General features: G+C 41.7%; 5 protein-coding genes across 5 annotated transcripts; all 5 read left to right on the plus strand.

The window, feature by feature from the left end:
• Positions 1–13,649: 13,649 nt before the first annotated feature.
• Positions 13,650–14,374, plus strand: LOC306993342 (histone H1). Its single transcript, XM_079603047.1, has one exon. The coding sequence runs from the start codon at positions 13,681–13,683 to the stop codon at positions 14,314–14,316; it is 636 nt and encodes a 211-aa protein (XP_079459173.1). The 5' UTR covers positions 13,650–13,680; the 3' UTR covers positions 14,317–14,374.
• Positions 14,375–15,069: 695 nt separating this feature from the next.
• LOC306994096 (histone H2A) lies at positions 15,070–15,578 on the plus strand (the record flags this gene model as incomplete). The annotated part of the gene is made up of 1 exon (XM_079604412.1): positions 15,070–15,578. One exon carries the CDS (start codon positions 15,070–15,072, stop codon positions 15,454–15,456), a length of 387 nt encoding a protein of 128 aa, XP_079460538.1. The 3' UTR covers positions 15,457–15,578.
• A 2,106-nt stretch (positions 15,579–17,684) lies between these two features.
• Positions 17,685–18,674, plus strand: LOC306994095 (histone H3.2-like). Its single transcript, XM_079604411.1, has one exon. The coding sequence runs from the start codon at positions 17,705–17,707 to the stop codon at positions 18,113–18,115; it is 411 nt and encodes a 136-aa protein (XP_079460537.1). The 5' UTR covers positions 17,685–17,704; the 3' UTR covers positions 18,116–18,674.
• A 2,092-nt stretch (positions 18,675–20,766) lies between these two features.
• LOC306993751 (histone H4) lies at positions 20,767–21,169 on the plus strand. The gene has a single exon (XM_079603750.1). The coding sequence runs from the start codon at positions 20,783–20,785 to the stop codon at positions 21,092–21,094; it is 312 nt and encodes a 103-aa protein (XP_079459876.1). The 5' UTR covers positions 20,767–20,782; the 3' UTR covers positions 21,095–21,169.
• Positions 21,170–21,852: 683 nt separating this feature from the next.
• Positions 21,853–22,323, plus strand: LOC306993166 (histone H2B). The gene has a single exon (XM_079602762.1). The coding sequence runs from the start codon at positions 21,884–21,886 to the stop codon at positions 22,256–22,258; it is 375 nt and encodes a 124-aa protein (XP_079458888.1). The 5' UTR covers positions 21,853–21,883; the 3' UTR covers positions 22,259–22,323.
• The last annotated feature ends 221 nt before the right edge of the window (positions 22,324–22,544 follow it).

Genomic DNA, 22,544 nt, shown 5'->3' on the forward strand with positions numbered 1-22,544 from the left:
TATAGATAAACAGAATCTTCTTTTTTGGGTGAACTATCCCGCTCTACTCTATACTTGCATTATATGCACTAAGCTTAAAGGGATAATTTGCCCAAAAATGAAAATTTGCTGTTAATTTACAGGCATCTCTGTAATAAATTTATGAAGCTAAAATTTGGGCCACCCTAAATCCATCCAAGATCTAGGAGACTTTTTCTTCAGTTGAACAGTAAAGAAGATTTTTAGCTAAAATTGTGGTCCATGATGATTCATATAATGCAAGTCAATGCCTACAGTCAGTTAGAGAGTAAAAAAAAATAATACAAAAACTGTCACCTACATATTGGATGGCTTGAGGGGAAAGAAATTAACAGCAAACTTTCCCTTTAAAACAGTGAAACACAAATAGTTCTACAATCTCAGAACTTTTCTCAATGTATATTTGAAAGAATATTTTTGAATGGGTATTCATGTGTAGTGACATAAGCCTCATGAATTTATTATTTATCCCCAAAAAATGTGGCATTGATCAAACAGGCAGCAGATATTATGCAAAGAAATGGAAAAAAAATGCATACAAAACAATGGTAACACTTACAATAAGGTTAATTAGTTAACATTAGTTAATGTATTAACTAACATGAACTAACGATGAGCATTTTGAACTAACAATTTGTTTGTGAAATATTTGTTACAGAATGTATTAATCTTTGTCAATGTTAGTTAACAAAAATACAGATATATAAAGATATTATAAAAATATATAACTAAGATTAATAAATGCTGAAGTATTGTTCATTCTTAGTTCATGTTAACTAAGGTAACCAATGAACCTTATTGTAAAGTGTTGCCAAAATAGTTTTATAATGAACCGTAAACACATCAAGAACCAATCAGGACAGGTCGGAGGCCATGACAAACCACTTCATATGTGCTGTTTAATTCCCATGAGGCATCTAAAAAGGAAAACAAAAAGACCAAGAAGAAAGCTGTTAGATCTTCATGTAAATGTCGCACTAAATAAATAATCCGACGGCTGTTTTGTACTGTGCTTCTTCTATCTGAAATTTACCTCAGTTAAGGCCTCTTTGGCTCTTGAACGTTCCTTCCGGACACCTTCACGGTCAAAGGCCGGATTAATTCAACGGATGCCGCAAGAATCTATTCCACTCTCTGCTGCACTGGTAGAAGACTGTTTTTTCCTAACAGCTCCTGTTGAGAAAAAAAAAAAGTGCAATAAACATAAACCTCCAACTAATGAGTTGCACCTCCAAGCTCCTGAGTACTGATTGATAGTTATTTTATAATGTAGATCAGTTAAGGGATAAACATCAATTATTTAAATATTAATTTACATAAGAATCAGATATCACATGATCCTTCAGAAATCATTCTAATATGCTGATTTGGTACTCGGGTAACATTTCTTATTATCATCATTGTTGAAAACGGTTGTGGTTGCTTAACATTTTTGTAGAAATGGTGATAATTGTTTTCATGATTGTTTGATAAATAGAAAGCTCAATGAACAGCATTTACTAAATATAAATCTTTTGTAACACTAGAAATGTCATTGACTGTCAATTTTGATCGATTTAAGACATCCTTGATGAATAAAAGTATTAATTTATCTCTTTTTTGATCTTACCACAAATGTTTGAATGGTTAAACTTAGTTGTTTCCACAAAAATATGAAGCAGCACAACTGTTTTCAGTAACAGTAACTACAGTAACTAATGTATTGTTCATTGTTAGTTCATGGTAGCCTAATTAATATTAACTAATGTTAACAAATGAAACCTTAACGTTAGGGTAAAGTGATGGACTGCGGGAGGCCTTATCTAGTTTAAGCTAACGCTAGCCTTTCACTAACATTGCCGCAGTTAAAACTTACAACAGTAAACATTAAAGCAGTTAAAATTCATCAATACATAATTACAATCGTCTGGATCTGGATCGTCTTCGTGTTAGCAATAGCATGCCATCTGATAACATAAAGAGTTAGCTAACATTACGATTCATTCAATACCGATCTAAGGAGCAATAACTTCAAACCTTAAGTTTAAAATGTAACTAACGAGTACACAATATAAGAATTTAAATAATTAATAAAACAGTTTGACCACACTGTGTCACTTACCGTGGTGAAGTGTTTGTTTGTAGTAGGATTATAGGATACCGAGTAGCCTACCGACTGTGGCCTCTCCTAAACTCCAGGGGGGAAAAAACGTTTCGCGCGCTCGTTTCCACGGATACGGCCCGGATCTGTTTTGCGACTGTTGTTCCCGCCCACTGAAACCGGTCTCGGGCTGGACCCGTTTTAGAGCAGTGAAACGGAGGTGACTGTGACGCGGATTTGCCGGTTTAAAGACGGATCCGGCTCGCAGTCACCTGCTATCTGGGAAGCTATAAAGCACTCCCGCGATCAGAGAACACTAGCTTTGTTGCCTTCAGCAAGCGCTCTCTGTCTGTCCATGTCTATTTATTGTTGTCTGTCTCAGTATCTAGATATATATTATGAAGAAACAAGAATTCAAAACGTTGTGTTGTTCCCTACCCTCGTGTTATCTCGGTTGGGGACGCGCATCAGCTTTGCGTTGCTTGTTTGGGAGTAGAGCATACCCAGTCAGTTCTCGAGGGGGCTGACTGAGTTGCGAGAGGTTGTCTGTTAATCACCTCGCTCCCGCCGGGCGTTCTTCGAGGAGGACGATTCGGTGCGCGCTTCCCGAGGCGCGAGTCCCGCTGCTGCCGAGGCACAACGGCGACGCGCATCTTGGGGAGCGCAAATGGATCTAACAGCGAGGTTTGAGACGGGCGCGCCCTATCTCTGCCTTCACGTGTTAAATCCAGTGGCTTATCTCGGGGAGAAGCACGCGCTGCGTTTTCTTTTCCCCGCGATGAGACTCTCGTGCTGCGATCTCCAGTTCCGAGGAATTGGTGATCGTTAGTGTTTAAAAACAATATATGTGTAGGCTATAGCCTATCTATATATATATATATATGAATAAAGCAGATGTGTGTGAGTTTTCAATGAATAAATAAATAAGTCAGCTCATAACTCTGTTGTATAAAGAGGAGCTTATAAAAGGAGGTTTTATTTTGTGCTGATTGCCAAGTTAAATGTTTTCTGGCCAACTGAACATTATGAGTGTGAGAATATAATTAAATCTCTATATCTCAGCCTCCTCGTCGGGGATTGCCGTTTTTTCCTATCTCTACACTGAGGAGTTGAGATCGTGGAATAAACCGGTTTCTATTTTATGTGTTTATCCCCAAAACTTCTACTAAAGTAATGTTTTGAGTATTAAATATCATAGTATGACAGTGCCTCGGGTTAAAGAGACGCTTACTAGCTATCTCTCTCCCGAGTCGGCGTCATCATTTCCCCGACGTTATCCACCAGCCATCATAAATAATAGATAAATATTATTAGGCAGCATTGGTGGGTAAACTATATAAGGACATGGATGCATGTGAGGGGCGACTCTCTGAGGAGGGTCGCAGCGCTGCCAGTTCGGTTGTTTTCCTGCTGGTGGCCACGGAGTGATATATATATATATATAAGTTTTTCTGATGTTAAGAAAAATAAAGGAAAAAATAAAATAATAATAATATATATATGTCTGTTCTCTGAACGCTTCGCTTTCAACAAAATGAAGATATATTCTATCCAGCGGCGTTCCAGAGGTGTCTTCCTCACCGATCTAATGTTCCTGAGACTGCTGGGCGGGAGCAGTCTCAGCCTACTAAAGCTCCTCGCAGCTTAAAGTGCTGCAAATTAGAGCGTCGCCATTCGGGCTCATCCACAATCGAGAGGGACCTGGGTGGCGGTCGCTGTCTAGCCAGTTAGAGATATGCAAGATCTGAGAACTGTTTTATCTCTAATATAGCTTGGAAGAAGAAGCCCTGACGCTGAGGCTGCAGGCTTCTGAGGGTGGTCCCCTCCGGGGTAGGGACGGTTTTGAGAAATCGTTTCTCCTCGGCGCCCTCTGGGGTGCGACTCTCTGAGGAGGGTCGCAACGCTGCCAGTTCGGTTCTCCTGCCGGTTCACCGTTTCAGGACACCGAGGTGTCAGCGTCCCCAAACGATCCTCCGAGGAGGGTCGTAGAGCAGTCAGTTCGGTTTCCCGGCCGGTTCGCCGTTTCAGGGCACCGAGGTGCCTGCTCTTTCCAACGATCCTCCGAGGAGGGTCGTTGGAACTAAGATAGTTAGAGGTAGGCAAGATCTGAGGACTGTCGTTATCTCTAATGAAACTTAGAAGAGAAGTCCTGACGCTGAGGCTATCAGGCTTCTGAGGGTTCCTCCGGGGCAGGAACGGTTTTGAGAAATCGTTTCTCCCCGGCGCCCTCTGGGGTGCGACTCTCTGAGGAGGGTCGCAGCGCTGCCAGTTCGGTTGTTCCCTGCCGGTCCTCCGTTCAGGGCACCGAGGTGTCAGCGTCCCCAAACGATCCTCCGAGGAGGGTCGTAGAGCAGTCAGTTCGGTTTCCCTGCCGGTTCGCCGTTTCAGGGCACCGAGGTGCCTGCTCTTTCCAACGATCCTCCGAGGAGGGTCGTTGGAGCTAAGATAGTTAGAGGTAGGCAAGATCTGAGGACTGTCGTTATCTCTAATAAAACTTAGACAAGAAGTCCTGACGCTGAGGCTATCAGGCTTCTGAAGGTTCCTCCGGGGCAGGGACGGTTTTGAGAAATCGCTTCTCCTCGGCGACCTCTGGGGTGCGACTCTTTGAGGAGGGTCGCAGCGCTGCCAGTTCGGTTGTTCCCTGCCGGTCCTCCGTTCAGGGCACCGAGGTGTCAGCGTCCCCAAACGATCCTCCGAGGAGGGTCGTAGAACGGTCAGTTCGGTTGTTCCCTGCCGGTTCGCCGCTTCAGGGCACTGAAGTGACTGTTCAACCAAATCCAGAGGCCAGTCTCGAGAGACTGGTGCCCTTAGCAGAATTTCTGGCAGCGTGGAAACTACTGCCACATATTTCTCAGTGGGTCCTGCACACTATAGAAAAGGGTTCAGAATTCAGTTCGGTTCTCGTCCGCCCAGATTTCTAGGGGTCCTCCCCACAGTGTTGGACCTCGAGCAGGCTCTGGTTATGGAGCAGGAAGTGCTGACACTTTTGCAAAAAGGAGCTATAGAAGGGGTTCCTCCTCCCAGCAGACAGTCACGGTTTTACAGCCGCTTCTTCATTGTTCCGAATGAGGATGAGGGGTTGCGTCCTATTCTAGACCTGCGTCAATTAAACGGCAGGTTTCAGAATCTCATGTTCATAGTATGCTTACGCTAATATGATTGTGTCACAGATTCAGCCCGAGGACTGGTCTGTCACAATAGACGTGAAGGACGCTTATCTATCCATCCTCATCACAGGAGGTTCCTGAGGTTTGCTTTCGGGGGCGAAGCATACCATTATCGGGTTCTTCCGTTCGGCCTAGTTTTATCACCCCACACCTTTACAATATGCGTGGATGCAGCTCTGGCTCCTCTGAGACTCCAGCGCATTTGCGTATTATACTATCGACGATTGGTTGATCCTAGTTCAATTTGAGCAGATAGCAGTTCGGCATCGAGATGCCGTTCTGTCTCATTTAAGATGTTGGGGTTGCGACTCAACGCCAAGAAGAGTGTGCTCCTCCCAGCTCAGAGGACCACTTTTCCAGGTGTTATAAATGATTCGCCGTAAATGGGGTAAAACTAGGCCAGTCACTCACTGTGGAACAGTTTCAGACTGTTGGGTCTTGTGGCAGCTGCGTCCAACGTAATTACTTTTGGCCTTCTGTACATGAGACCCCTGCAGTGGTGGCTCAGGACCAAGGGGTTTTCTCCGAGGGGAAATCCGTTTTCGCATGATCAAGGTCACGCGGCTATGCCTACGTGCCTCGGTCATGTGAAAGAACCTTGGTTTCTCGCCCAGGCCCAGTGTCGGGGGCTTCTTGTTGACGCTTATGCTATCGACGGATGCTTCCCTCACAAGTGGGGGGTGATCATGAGTGGTCACTCGGCGAAGGGTCTTTGGCAGGACCATCTCCTTTTGGCACATAATTGGCTAGAAGTGATGGCGGTATTCCGAGAATCTCAATACTTCCTGTCAGAACCGAGAGGTCACCATGTGCCTGTCCTCCCGGACAACACACTGATGGTCTCGTATATCAGAGCAGATATCCTGTTGAGGCAGGGGCTGAGGCCCGGGGAATGGAGACTTCACCCCGAGGTGGTGGAGCTTCTTTGGGAGAACTTCGGTTAAAACTTTGCCTTTGTGGTTATCCCTGACGCATCCAGCTCCGCTTGGACTGGATGCGATGTATTAGGTGTGGTCGAGGCTACACCTGTACGCATTTCCCGATATCTCTGCTCCCGGGAGTTACCCTCATCTGGAGTCATGGATACTGTGGGCTCGGCCTCTGAGGGGGCCCAGCTCATAGATTCAGGTCTCTCGACTGAGGTCGTGGAGACCTTACTCCAGTCTAGAGCTCCCTCCACGAGAAGACTGAAAATTGAAATGTAAACTGTTCTCTGCCTGGTGTGCAGAACACCTTCTGAATCTTGCTATCTGCCCTATGGTACAGTACTTGATTTCTGCAATGTATGTTTCTTTGCTGGGTTATCTCTGAGGAGAGATCCTTATTTCATCTTCTCCGTGGTACATGAGGCTGAGGCCTGCACGTACTTGGATTTGCACCTGGTATGGTGGTAGTCTTTCTTCACCCCAGGCCAGGTTGTATTCCTAGGTCCCTACGCAATTTGCGGGTCATTTGTGCTGCAGGCCTTCTGTCCTCCACCTTAATCAGGAAAAGCTAAAGACAGATATTGAGCAAGCGAGTAGTTGAGGCTATCTCACTTGCTTATGTAGCGGCTGGACAGCCTTCACCTTTGGCTGTCCGGGCCCACTCTACTAGGAGTATGGCTTTAAATTCAGGAGTTTCTCTCCACGACATCTGTAATGCGGCAGGATGTCCTTACCGCATACAGTTGTCTATTTTTTATGACTTGGACCTAGACTCCACTCCAGGGTCTAGGGGGCTTGTTTCTAGTGTGCGCATGGTCTTCATACAGTACAGGCATTTGTCATATGGCGTCGTGGGTATAGGGTTCCCACCGCGTCTCAACGCAGCTCGAGTTCCCTTGAAAGGGAACGTCTCAGGTTACGTATGTAACCCTGGTTCCCTGAGAGGGAACGAGACGCTGCGTTGCTTTGCCATACTCCCTGCATACCTGTGATCATCTTGCTTCAGGCTTTTTCAAAGCTAGTGTTCTCTGATCGCGGGAGTGCTTTATAGCTTCCTGGTCGGTGACGTCACCCGCCCATGACGTCTCCCGTTTCCATTGGACTGATTTAAGATGTGCTTCACGACGCAATCACGCAAGGCGTTCCCACCGCGTCTCAACGCAGCGTCTCGTTCCCTCTCAGGGAACCAGGGTTACATACGTAACCTGAGACGTTTTGGCTATATAGCGGTTCTTGAATAATGTTATTTTCCAGCTAAAGTTAGTTTTGATTGATTCACTTCCGTCCAAAGGATAATTTGTTATTAAATTAGGGGCCGCTAAGACGACACCGTTCTCTCTAAACAGACTTTAAACGCGAACCTGTGAGAACCGCTGATGGCGCTCACATGCCCATCAAGAATGAATTCTATAGTTATGTGCGTTGGAATATACTGTATGTGCGCATGTTTGTAATTCTCTACAAACCAAGCCTAAACAAACTACTTGTCCTGCCTATAAATTTGATACAGAATTTTATTTTATTTTATCACTACGGGGTAGATACGAGAATTTCCCACAATGCTTTATCTGTAGAGTGATAAAGGGATTCTTCATCGGGAGCGGCTGGTTGGCACTTCAGCACAGTGTTGACATCGGGTCCAGGCGCAGGTCCTTCCTCAGATCTGGATACGGCCTGGATCCGGCTGGCTGCGGGAAAACCTTGGGATAAACAAAGACACTAAAATTAGCGTAGATGCCATTCTTCTTATGATGTAACGAGTACATCAGGATTTAAGGGAAGTGTTCCCAGTTCCGGCTGACCTAATCTATGCAGCCTAACATTGAGTTATAGAAGTCTATAATGCATTATGTGTATGCTAGGTCAAAGAGATGTGTCTTTAATCTAGCTTTGAACTGACAGAGTGTGTCTGCTTCCTGGACAATGGTAGGAAGACTGTTCCAAAGTTTTGGTGCTAAATAGGATAAGGATCTACCGCCAGCAGTCGATTTTGATATTCTAGGTATTATTAACTGGCAGGAATTTTGAGATCGCAGTAGACGTGAAGGACTATAATGCGTTAAGAGCTCGCTCAAGTACTGCGGAGCTAAACCAGTTAGTGCTTTGTAAGTAATCAGCAATATTTTAAAATTTACACGATGTTTAATAGGCAGCCAATGCAGTGTTGACAGAACGGGGCTAATATGGTCATACTTCCTGGTTCTGGTAAGAACTTTAGCTGCTGCGTTTTGAACTAGCTGTAGTTTGTTTGTTAAGCGTGCAGGGCAGCCACCCAGTAGAGCATTACAATAATCTAGCCTTGAGGTCATGAACGCATGAACTAATTGTTCCGCATTTGTCAATGAGAGCATATGGCGTAATTTAGATATATTTTTAAGATGAAAAAATGCGGTTTTACAGATGCTAGACACGTGACTTTCAAATGAAAGATTGGTGTCAAAGAGCACACCCAGGTTCCTAACCGACGACGAAGACTTAACAGAGCAGTCATCAAGTGTTAGAAAGTATTCTAGGTTATTACGTGTGGAAGTTTTTTGTCCAATAATTAGAATCTCTGTTTTTTTCTGAATTTAGTAGTAGGAAATTACTAGTCATCCAATTTTTTATATCAGCTATGCATTCCGTTAATTTTGCGAATTGGTAGGTTTCGTAGGTTTTGAAGAAATATAGGCTACAGCTGAGTATCGTCGGCATAACAGTGAAAGCTAATTCCATGTTTCCTAATGATATCTCCTAATGGTAGCATGTACAGAGTGAACAGCAGCGGTCCTAGTATTGAGCCTTGTGGTATGCCATACTGAACTTGTGATTGATAAGACATCTCTTCATTTACTGCTACAAACTGATAACTGATAAGTATGATTTAAACCATGCTAGTGCAATTCCACTAATGCTTCTCATGCTCGAGCGCCACCTGTGGCTGAACCACCTGTATTCAATCCCTAGCCACACGGGCCTAGGCCTGGCAAGCCATCCCAGGTGTCAAACTGGGTTTTGAACACTTCGGGGAACACGAATATTAAGTGACAAAAGGGCAACCTATTTAGAACAAAAAAATAAGCTCACAGGAGAAATAATTCCTACATTAACTGCAACGTAGTCATTTATTAATATTTCATTGTCCTCTCTTTTTTTCATGTGTTCATAATATCTTTGTATGACAGCCTGCCTAAATTGTATGTCTGTTCAATTTGACAGGTTTCATTGTGTTAAACAATTGACTCCAAGCATAACTAGTGAAGTCAAGTCATCTTCATTTATATAGTGCTTTTAACAATGTAGATTGTTTCAAAGTGGCTTTAAGGCTCTTATGCATGCTACAATCTTTTCTCACATGTCTTATTGTTCGACATGTTGGGGTCAAGCCGGTGAAACGGTTATTAAACCTTTGAAATCGCTATATAAACAGACGTTAAAATTTTTAGATAAAAAACCTAACCATTTTCACTCTTGTAAGATCATAGAGAAATATAATTTTTTAAACTTTGACAATTTTAGACTTTATTCTAGCTTGTGTATGGTTCATAAAATCTTAAACGGTCTGGCTCCTTCTGTTCTACGTGACTTTATTCAACTTCGCTGTGAAACAGCTGTGAGATCAACCAGACTATCGCTTAAGACTAATTGTCTGGTTCCCTTTTCGTTCTGCATTTGGACTATCCTCTTTCACAGTGAAAGCCACTAATCAGTGGAATGCCCTTCCAGAGGACATAAAAGGGTGTACAATTCATGGTCTTTTTAAATTGAAGTTAAAATCTTTTTTTAAATTGAACCAATTCTGTAACCATTAAGATTGTTGTAGTTAAATTGATTGACTGATTTATTTATTTATAGTCTTCTATGGCCCTGACAGTATGTGTATGTATTTATTGTATGTGATCATATATGTATTTTTTGTGATGTGTAAGTGTTGACCTGCCTGGGGACTACGGACGAAAAATAGCCTTTGGCTAAATCCGGTGCAATGCATGAAATGCAAATTTTATGTTAAAAATTGTACATTGTCCCTTTATAAATAAATAAAAGAAAAGAAAGAAGAACAGAGATAAACGGATAAGTTTACTCCTTAAGTGTCACCGGCCCACCGGTGGGCCCAAATTCACTACATATTTAAAATAGTAATATCCTATACTATAAACTAATACTGACAAACTATATATCATTTGAAAGCTTACAATCTCTAGTTTTCATATTTGGTGACTGATTTTCAAAATAAATTACAGAGGAGCTGTAATTTATCAATTTGCAACAATAATATTTTCATACTCCTAAGGTGTTCAGACCCTTTATTTTGAAATAGTGATGAACATGAAAAATTATGAAAAAAATGGTAGAAACCTCAGTTTGTTTTCATGCCAAGAGTTCAAAAGATAGCATTTGTTCAATTATTTTAGAAAAAAAGGTCTGAAAATGTTTTGGAAATAAAGAAAAAACATATATGGAAATGGAGGCGCCCTTATATGGGCAGTAATGTCAACTAGTGAAAAAGTGTGGTACTGCGCCCAAACAAAATCTTACTGAAAGCTCATTTTTTGAGATATCAACCTAAAATTTAAAACACAACTTGTTCAGATTTTTGGCTTTGATTTTTGTGCAGTTTTAGAGTCACCAGGGTTTTGAAAAAATATATTTTATATAAAATATGAATAATTAATTTTTTTATTTTTTATTTTCCTAAACTCAAACTTCTATAACTTTTTTTCTGTTACACTTTCTCAGTTTATTTCACTTCTACAAAAGTCAATTTTCTTCTTTAAAACAAGACCAATCTTACATCCATATTCTAAAGCATTCTTGAGTTACAAACATTTAAGTTCGGAAAGTGCATTTTCATGTATATTAAAAAAAAGGGGCGTGACACTTAAAGGGTTTAAGGTAACAGAGATTGTTTTGGCTTCATATCGGTTCTTGAATAAAGATATTTTCCAGCTAAAGTTAGTTTTGATTGATTCACTTCCGTCGCAACGATCATAGTTGTTAAATTGGAGGCCGCTAAGACAACACCGTTCTCTACACAGATTTTAAACGCGAACCTGTGAGAAACACTGATGGCACTCACGTGCGCATTAAGAATTAATTCTATAGTTATGCGCATTTAAATATATGTGTGGCAGGTTTGTAATTCCCTACAAACCAAGCCTTAACAAACTACTTGTCTGGCCTTAAAAAAATGAATACAGAATTGTATCACTTCGGGGTAGATACGCCAAACCGAAATTATCCAGACAACGCTTCATCTGGTAAAGGGATCCTTCACAGGGGAGAGACTAGTGGGCACTACACAATATGCTTACTACACAATATGCTTACAAAATCTTTAACACATTTTAATACTATTTGAATAAAGAGTGAATATGTCTTTGCCGGACATCACTTTTGGCCACTTCATTGACTTTCCAACTGATCTTTGAATCTTGCAGTAAAATCAAGCCACTTTTATGAGGATTGCAAGCTTCCCTGAGTTGTTGGATCCAGAACTCATGTTTGCATCATCGCTCCAACTGTAAATGAGGAAACATATAGAAAAGGATTCCACAGCATCTACATTTGTGATAAATTTGCACAATATATAAGCCATTTTTAAAAATAAATTTAAATATTAAAGTTTCAGTGTCTTGATTAAATTAATTTATTATAATTATATTAAATTATTGGTGTCATGCTGCAGTGACCGCACCCTTGCAGGCTCACTATTGGCTGATTCAGTGGTTGAGGGCGGCCATTTTTGGTTGACATCATTGTAGTCCATAATTTGCAACACCCATTTCAGTCCCACTTCAGACAGTCTTAGACTTTACTGAAAGTTGCTTTTAGCTCCTTTTTAAAGGTCTCCTACTCAGTCCTTTTTACTAAGAATTTTTTGACACTCAAGTCAAAGCTTAAAACTATACTTCTGTCAGCACCACTATCGTCAAATATGATTGACAATTAGCATACAGTTTGGATTGGCGGTATGGTTCCGTTCTGGGCGAGAACTCCCTGCATCCATGCAGCCTAAGAGCAGGGAGAGCAGCAATAACCCCCCTTGGGGTAAACAGAACAGAACCAACATGAATGTATGCAAATAATTCATGATTTTAAAGTACAACATAATTCAAGAATGTATTCTGATTCAAGGGGAATCAGAATGGCAAATCCTGACTGGCGAGAGGAGGAGCTGGGGAGGGAGGAGGGCAATTTGCTCCTGAGGAACGCGACAGCTGCTGGTAATACTGAAGGAGCTTATATATGTATACGGTGATAGGCGTTGTATTCCTATAGGTAGATGTGGATCAGCTGAGAGTCAGCTGATGCGATCTTGACTAACGTGACCTGCCAGAACTAACGCTATACGCTTGATTTAAGAGCATTTCTGAGAAGTTTTATAAATACGGGCCCTGTTTGTTTAGGGTTAGAGCTGGCTAGTCTGAGCAAAGCCCCAACATCTCTGCAAATATATCAAACATAGTGTGAATAATACAACTGTTTTATGAAAAAGCATTTAATATTGGTTAAATCAAAATTACAATGTGTGTGCTTTATTATTACTATAGCCTATACTATTTAACAGACTTTTATCCAAAGACACTTTGCCTCCTTAATATTGTATTCCTCATTTGTAGGCTATGTTAGAAATGTAATACAAAGTTTCAAACAATGTCCAGAAAAGTACAAGCTATCGAACAAGGAGGGTTGAGGAAACTGAGAAGAAAAAAAAAGTTGCTTTATGTAATTTGCTATGATTTGCTATAAATGAGCAAGTCATCTAGCTTTTACACAATCTTCATTTGCATGTCGAAAACTGAGATATGATATGAATGACGAATAAGGGAAAACAAATCTGTAGTGTGAAGGCTAAAGCTTACGGAAACGTGTTTAACAAGTTAAAACATGAACGCTTGTGTGATCAGGCGTATATATTTATTATTGTGATTGTTATTATTATTATATCGACAGATCATCTGCTGGCCGGACATGAGAGACTCGGAGTCTCCGGATGATCGTGTGCTTCAAGCTGCCCAAAATAACATCTGTATGAAAGCCTCCTGACGCCCCTCACTGATGCCGATTTCATTAAAGTATCTTCAGACTGTTTGCTGAACATACAGAAGACGCGTTCAGGGTTTTATCAACTTTTCCACTTAATCTATTTATCAAATGTACACGCGGCTGTTCCCCGTGGCTGATACTCGCCTTGGATTTGATCTGATGAAGGCAAAATAAACATTTCCTCTTCGCCTATATTAGTCTCAAATGAAAGCTCAGAACCTCTGCTTGGTGTTCACTTTGTTTTGACTGTGCTAAACTATTTTACCGTTCCAGTTTTGCCTCAAATGTAAGAGAAGAAAACACACGCATAAGGGGTTCATAGACGCGCACAGGCGCCGAGCGGACAGGCTGAGTCTATAAGGTTCTCATGTGTTATTTAAGAGCGCAGCGCAGCGCGAGCGCCAGTCATTGCTGAAACCAGAGCCAGCGTTTGAAAGACTACAGATCCGATCAAAGAGAAATGGCAGAAACCGCACCCGCACCCGCTGCTGCCGCCCCGGCCAAAGCGCCCAAGAAGAAGTCCGCTGCCAAAGCCAAGAAAGCAGGACCGGGGGTCGGCGAGCTCATCGTCAAAGCTGTGTCCGCATCCAAGGAGAGGAGCGGAGTGTCCCTCGCAGCGCTGAAGAAAGCGCTCGTTGCCGGCGGCTACGACGTGGAGAAGAACAACTCCCGCGTCAAAATCGCCATCAAGAGCCTGGTGACCAAAGGCGCCCTAGTGCAGGTCAAAGGGACTGGCGCCTCAGGTTCATTCAAGCTCAACAAGCAGCAAGCCGAGACCAAGAAGAAAGCGGCTCCTAAAGCAAAGAAGCCCGCGGTCAAGAAACCCGCTGCTGCCAAGAAGCCCAAGAGCGCTGCGGCAAAGAAGCCCGCCGCCAAGAAATCGCCCAAGAAGCCCGCCGCCAAGAAATCGCCCAAGAAGGCCAAGAAACCCGCCGCCACAGCCGCTAAGAAGGTGACGAAGAGTCCCAAGAAGGCACAGAAACCAGCAGCCGTTAAGAAAGCCGCCAAGAGTCCCAAAAAGGCAAAGACGGCTAAACCTAAGGTGGCAAAACCTAAAGCCGCCAAGCCTAAAAAGGCAGCGCCCAAAAAGAAGTAAAGTTCACTGTTTGTTCCTCAACGGCTCTTTTAAGAGCCACCCACTTATTCTGAATAAGAGCAACACTCTTTTATATTAATTATTTTCTGTTAATTACAAAAGCAGATAATAGAGATGTGACTTTTAACTTTATACTCCTTCATTCTAAACAATAAAAAAACAAGAGTAAGGTAAACCATTATTTATATAAGATATTGTAAATGGCAAAAAAAAAAAAAAAAAAGGTTCAGGCAGTGATCAGAAATGGCATGTTGTACAACACGACAGAATACACACAACAATATGCTGGGGAATTGTGATGATACAAACAACCCCACATCCAACAATATGGACAGTGATAAAACTTTACTATTGCAATAGGAACATAATACTGTACAGTATCAGATGGTCAATGTGCTCAGAATATACTGTGCGTGTGTGTGAGAGAGAAAGGTGCAGCGCTTTTGGTAGGAACAGCGTACAACATCCATTTTTGTACTTATTGTATATAACTAACATTTCAATGGTTTCATCTCTTCTGTCTTATTAGTCACACTCACAAATACTTTTGCAAACTGCATAACAATTCCGGCTAGAACCCCCGCTAGGGGGGGGCTGGGCTTTGGAGAGAAGTTCAGTGATTGGTTTAAATCTTTACAGACTCTGAACCAATCGGCGACTGGCACTCTCCTTTAAAGCCAGTATGTGGAGACTGGCAAATTTCATTCTGTTATTATCTCTTCACTGTGAAGTTTGTTGTAACTGCTTTAGAATATGAGCGGAAGAGGCAAAACCGGTGGTAAAGCCAGAGCGAAGGCTAAGACTCGCTCCTCCAGGGCAGGACTGCAGTTCCCCGTCGGCCGTGTTCACAGGCTTCTCCGCAAAGGAAACTACGGCGAGCGCGTCGGTGCTGGAGCTCCAGTTTATCTGGCGGCGGTGCTCGAGTATCTGACCGCTGAGATCCTGGAGCTGGCTGGAAACGCCGCTCGGGACAACAAGAAGACCCGCATCATCCCCCGTCACCTGCAGTTGGCGGTGCGCAACGACGAGGAGTTGAACAAGCTTCTTGGCCGAGTGACCATCGCTCAAGGCGGCGTGCTGCCCAACATCCAGGCCGTGCTGCTCCCCAAGAAGACCGAGAAACCCTCCAAATCTAAATAAATGAATTCAAGTGTTTTATTTAAATCAAAAGGCTCTTTTAAGAGCCACCCATTTCATCTGATATAGAGTGATTTTCTTTCTTATTATGTAAACACCATAAAGGCGTTTGGTGATTGTTAATGACCAATCAAACCAGTAAAATATGATTGTTCCGCATCGATGATTCTAGGTAGCGTTACAGTCGTAGGTGTGCATATCTGTTATAAGCAGCGGCAGGTGAGAGAAATCGCCCATGACAGCGAAAATATGGCAAAAAACATAAAATTATGTAAATAATGTTAATGTTAATAATATAACAATAATAACTATGCCTAAAAGTTTACAAATGTTAATTAAAAACTACAACTTAGCTATCATCACGTAAGGTCATCTTTTAGATCAAATAGATTGTTTTTTTTAAATATATATATATATAAAAAACATTATAAATGTTTTATTAGTATTGTCCAAAAGGACACATGATATTGCTACAAAGTACATTTTAAGAGACACTTACTGACCTTTGCACATGTTCTAGGGCTCCTTCAGGGTCTGCCTTTTGATACAATATTATGTCACATGACATACCAAAATGCATTAAGTTCCAAAATGGTCATTGATGTCTGTTATCCAGGAATGACATTAGAGAAATCACAATTTGGGGACAAAAGTCTTTCTGTCATAAACATTTAAATAAACTTAACATTATCACTGTATTTGTAGGAATCATGGAAAATATCAACACAATTATGCCCAAATAGATTTTAAATATTTTATTTATATTTATTACATTTTTATCGTATTTTTGTATTCAGATTTTAAGCTGGAACAGTTACCCGGAATGACATTTTGAAATTTTAGATGCTCAAAATACTTCCTTAAAATTAATTAAAGAGGGGTAAGTTGAGTCACTTAATGAAGTGCATTTAAAAAAGGTATACATTTTTAATATTATGAATATGCTTGGGACACCAAAATTGGGACACGCCAAGTCATTGACCCATATACTGTTTGTTTGATGTGTAAAAACTATTCAACAGAACAAAGCAGCTCGAGCGGGAAACCTTTCACTTGTTTGAAAAAGAGGAAACGCGCAGTCATTGGCTGGCACTCATGCGCAGACGTCACGTATTAGCCAATCACAAGGCCTGCATACTCGTGAGACTATGAGCTCGTGGCGGTACAATGCTTTAAAAGCGGGTGTGTAACACACATGCAGCATTTCCAGCCAGTGTTGCCAGATTGGGCGGGTTCCCGCCCGATTGGGCGGTTTTGAATTTGATTGTGCGGGTAAAAAAGGGTTTGGGCGGGTGGACAAAATTTGGGCTGGTTTGGGGTCAGTTCGGCGGTTTTCAAACATCTACATTTTAAAGTCTAATTGGTTTAAAAAACTAAACTAAAGTGTGCATAGTCCATAAAATCAGTCATCATGACATAACACACACATGCAGCGCAGCAGAGTCAGCTGGCGTTGGTGGTGACGTCACCGACGAGCACGCACTTTTAGCCAATCAACGAGCGATCAGCAGGAAGACGCGATTTAGTGCGATAACTTGTAGCTGTAAATTCAAGTGATCGCTAATGCCAAAGAAATGACATAGTAAGTTGCATCTAGCCATCTACAGTAAAGAGTGAGATAGTGAGCAACTCTAAAAACGTACACATGTGGGGGTTGATGACTCGATGGTGAATAACTGATGAGAAGAGCACGGTTGAATGAGTTGAATTGAAATTGAATATGGGACGACTCCTTTCCATGGTCATGTGCACACTAGCCTAACTAGACATCTGCAACTTTTACACGTCCAGACTGCATGCACACTTGTCCCTGACAGCGGCTGACAAAGGTTTGAATCAACAATGATCAGTTTTGACTGCTAAATTCTGCGTTATGTTCTGCAATGTCCCGAGGGTTAAAGTCATCGGTAAATTTTTTGATTGCCGTTTTGACAGTGTCCACCTGGACATTTAAAGTCATATTTGCTAATTCTCCCTAATTATTGCCCTGTTTTGATCCGTTTTCCTGGGATTTTTTTTTATTTTTTATTTTATTTTATCATCCTTATTTTGTTTTAAGGATATACAAATTGTGCTTATCAACCTTGAATGACATGGCCATAAAATTATATCACGTTATTTTGGTAGTAAAATTTTGGGCGGTTTTATCTTGGAGTGGGCGGGTTTTGGTGAGCTTTTGGGCTGGAAATCACCGTCTCAATCTGGCAACACTGTTTCCAGCACAAGCAGGACAGAGAAGAACTCCGCAGCAATGGCAAGAACCAAGCAGACCGCTCGTAAATCCACCGGTGGTAAAGCCCCGAGGAAGCAGCTCGCTACTAAAGCCGCCCGTAAGAGCGCTCCGGCCACCGGCGGCGTCAAGAAGCCTCACCGTTACCGGCCCGGGACCGTGGCTCTGCGGGAGATCCGCCGCTATCAGAAGTCCACCGAGCTGCTGATCCGCAAACTGCCCTTCCAGCGGCTGGTGAGAGAAATCGCCCAGGACTTCAAGACGGACCTGCGCTTCCAGAGCTCCGCTGTCATGGCCCTGCAGGAGTCCAGCGAGGCTTATTTGGTCGGTCTGTTCGAGGACACCAACCTGTGCGCCATCCACGCCAAGAGGGTCACCATCATGCCCAAAGATATCCAGCTGGCCCGCCGCATCCGCGGAGAGCGCGCTTAAACCCGCGTCTGCGTCAACCCACAAACGGCTCTTTTAACCCCTTATCAAGCGCCCCTATTTTTGAGAATTTTCTGAAAACGGCATACCCAAATACAAATGTCTGTAGCTCTTAAACCCTATGGTCCACATTCATAATTCTTGTCTTTTTTAAAACTAGACAATTGAAACTTTGTTACCCAAGAGTCAATTTTAACTCAAAGTTGAATAGGAAAAGAGTAAAACAAGGTAAATTGACATGAAAGTGACTTACGATTTCTTTGAATGAACTTAACTTAGGGAAAAATTGATCAGACTTTTATGTCAAAGGCATGAAAACACCATAAAGATAAAATTGAATGTCTGGACATGTTTTGAGTCAAATTTGAGATTGATACTGCCAAAAATGTAGTTTCTGTAAGCTTTTATTGATGAAAAGTATAGGCGTCCTTTCCAAAAACCTATTTGGAGACTCCAATAGACACCTGATAACCAAATGACATAAGAGTAAACAGTACATACTACATGCATGTATATCAATTCAAGACTGTTTTGCCCATCAAACCACACAATAAAAAACTATTTCAGCAAAACATTTTAACATTTTAACAAAATACCCTTTATTTTGATCAATTCTAATAGCAAAAACAGTGAAATAAAACGTCTATCATTAAACGTATAGCCTAGACATTCCAGAAGTGACCGTTTTCCAACTAATGTATAATATATATATATATATATAAAAAATAGTTTTAGAACATTTGTAATTAGAACAGTGTTTTTTACTCAAATAAATTACAGTAAACGGATTATTATAATGGATATCCTATTACTTTCTGCTGCTCTTCGTCGCTTCTCCTCTCCACCTTCTTCAAAACACCACCAAAGTATTCTGTAGTCGACGATCAATGGTAGAGATGTTCAGATATAAGCTTTGGATTAAATCCGTGTGTTTATATACTGTCTATGGTTTATTCGAACTCCGTGGGCAAAACAATGCTATGTGTGTGTATGTGTCGGCGCACTATGTGTGTGCGCTCTTGCGTGTGGAATGGCGAAAGCGCACGTGTGAATGAAAAGTTTGCGCTTTGTTCTTGTATTACACGTTTCATGCAAGCAGATTCGTCAATCACTGCATCGATGTTGGTTGGTCAATACTCCCATCAATCAAAACTTTGCTGACTAGACATTGGCTGGCTTTATCCAGGCTTTTATCCAGTTGAAAACCGAGGAGCGCGATTGACAGTTCGCGCATCCGGTAAAATGCTCTCTTTTTGTTTCAGTCAATAACAAAGCCTGTGATTGAAGGATAGACACGAGGGAGGGCTCAATTTACCCGGAAGATTCCAAACTACGGGGGAGATATGGCTTTTGAACGTTGGAATCGATATTTCATTGAAAATGAACATGATGGATTACTCTAACTCAAAACGCTCATGTAAACAAAGGAGGATATTTCGTTTTTTTCCCTATTTTGTTGTTGTTTTGGATTAAACAGTGGGATGCATTTTGAAGAGTAGACCCTTACATTGAAATGTATGCTGGTGTTTCTTGGATTCGTCCGAACTGATCTGAACCATACGCGATCAAAGATAAGTATTGCCGTTCATTGTGTTCATGTTTACAAGGTCAGTCAGTCAGCATTTAATTTAACCCTTTCCTCTCTGGTGTATTGATTGCAAAAACAAGCTCAGAACATGATTCTTGAGTGTTTTAGCTTTCAAATGATGCATAGTTTATGATAGTTGATTGAATATTTGTTATAAAACAAAGCCGATAAAAAGTAATAAAAGTTTAGCCACGCCCCTTCGGCCCGCCCGCGGGCCGGTGCTTGATAAGGAGTCTTTTAAGAGCCACCAAAACTGCACTGAACGAGATCAATTCCAATTAAAGCTCAATATGAGTAGAAAGTTGCGTTCATGTATCACATTAACACTGGGACACCTTTTTCTAACTCATCAGTTACCATTACTGTAAGAATTAAATCTAATCCTAACCCTAATTTTAAAATATTCGACATAAGGAAATAAGTATTTGTACATAATAAAAGCATATGTATCTTAATGCTTGCATAGATTTATGTTTTTGTTTTTTTCTCAGATCTTGTCATTTCATGATTACACTATGGCCTTTAGGGCAAATTATATATTAAATACCTTTTATTGAAATAGACAAAACTATAATGCACAATTTGATTGACATGCAAACTGCGCTCTAAGATGCCAATGTTGTTGTGGATGGTTTCAACAGAGCTAGAAATGTAACTTCTTATTTCGGGTAAAGCTTCTTTTCATCTTCAAACATAGTATAAACTACTGAGGCCTGAAATCACTTATATTCTGCAAATATATCCGAATTTGTCTATTTAAAAAATAGATACTATACAGTCTTTATCTTCTAGACTAGCACATTTTCATTACCACTCAGTATCTCAATACGATGATATTATAATATCATCTTCATCAAATGAAATAAATCTTATAAAACATGACAGAAGTCGGACAGGCCTCGTTAAATTAAGGTTTGGGTTAAATCACATTGTTTTGTGCTGGAACTATATTGAGGGGAGGGGCGTTTTGCGCTTTGTTGCGCGATGTTGGTTTCCATCAGGTCCTGTGAGTAAATATAAAAGGCGTCCTTGCAACGTTGACTGTACATTTGCTCTGATCGTTTGTTTAGTGTCTGTGAAACATGTCTGGAAGAGGCAAAGGCGGTAAAGGACTCGGCAAAGGAGGCGCTAAGCGTCACCGCAAAGTTTTGCGCGATAACATCCAGGGAATCACCAAACCCGCCATTCGTCGTCTGGCTCGCCGCGGCGGCGTCAAGCGCATCTCCGGTCTGATCTACGAGGAGACCCGCGGAGTGTTGAAGGTTTTCCTGGAGAACGTGATCCGCGATGCCGTCACCTACACCGAGCACGCCAAGAGGAAGACCGTCACCGCCATGGATGTTGTGTACGCGCTGAAGAGACAGGGACGCACCCTGTACGGCTTCGGGGGATAAACGCCTGAGACCAGGAGAAACTGAACCAACCCAACGGCTCTTTTAAGAGCCACACACACTGTCACACAAAGAGTTTTGTCACATTAATGTCAGTGACTCATGGTTTTCTTAAAAGTAAACGATACAATTCTGAATAAATCACAGAATAAAAATTTTGCAAAGATTATTTTTTCTCCACTGAATATAAAGTTCTTTAAAATATTTTAACCGTATTGCATTAATGTCACAAAAACAAAAATTCTATTACATTTCTTCAAGAAGCACTTTCATGGATTTATCTATCCTATTGAGATTTAAAGTGTTTCATGGAAACAAAAAAGTTAAAATGGTTAAAATAAGTGACGTCAACAGCAGAAAGGGGGCTTTGAGAGACTTTCTGGTATAACAAAAAAAACCTTTTTAAAGAGATCTTATCGCTGCTATTATTAATTCGCTTCAAAAATGGTTTTTTCAGACTACACGATCATGCATAATGTTTGTCTTTTTCTTCCAAATGTAATAAACCCAAAATAAATAGCGGGAAATGAACAAAGGAAACTGTCCTGTGGGCTGTCACTCAAACAATTGGCGGTGGGAGGGGCTATCATTTAACCGCTCGTGATTGGCACTTGTTCCTCTCGTGATTCTTTGAGTTATCCAATAAAATACGAGTTTATGGGTTCGGCCTATGGAAACAGGCAATCAGCAGAATCTCGAATCTCTTTGAAAATTAGCATAAGGAGCGAATAAATGCCTCTGTATCGCGCTGGCGTTTACATCGATTCGTCAGTTGTCTGATCTCGCATCATCATGCCTGAACCAGCAAAGTCCGCGCCTAAGAAGGGATCCAAGAAGGCCGTCACCAAGACCGCCGGTAAGGGAGGAAAGAAGCGCAGAAAGTCCAGGAAGGAGAGCTACGCCATCTATGTCTACAAAGTGTTGAAACAGGTTCATCCTGACACCGGCATCTCCTCCAAGGCGATGGGCATCATGAACTCCTTCGTCAACGACATCTTCGAGCGCATCGCCGGTGAGTCGTCTCGTCTCGCTCACTACAACAAGCGCTCCACCATCACTTCTAGGGAGATCCAGACCGCCGTGCGTCTGCTGCTGCCCGGAGAGCTGGCCAAACACGCCGTGTCCGAGGGCACAAAGGCCGTCACCAAATACACCAGCTCGAAGTAAAGCGGCATCTGAAGATTTCAGCCACCACAAAGGCTCTTTTAAGAGCCACCCACTCCCTCCATTGAAAGAGCTCATGTTGTTTGTTTCAGTTTAAATGGTAAAAAACGGCGTTTTATTATATTTTATCTCTTTCTCCAAGACGAGTGAATATATATATATATATATATATATATTTTTTTCCCTTTGAAGGTTATATTGGTTTCAACAGCCAAGAGTTAATTAGTGCTTTCTAAGGACTTTATGCACCGCTGCACTACTTCCTGAACTTTAGCCAGCTCCTTTATTT

Source organism: Phoxinus phoxinus (assembly GCF_949152265.1).
Source record: "Phoxinus phoxinus genome assembly, chromosome: 25".
Classification (NCBI taxonomy): Eukaryota; Metazoa; Chordata; class Actinopteri; order Cypriniformes; family Leuciscidae; genus Phoxinus; species Phoxinus phoxinus.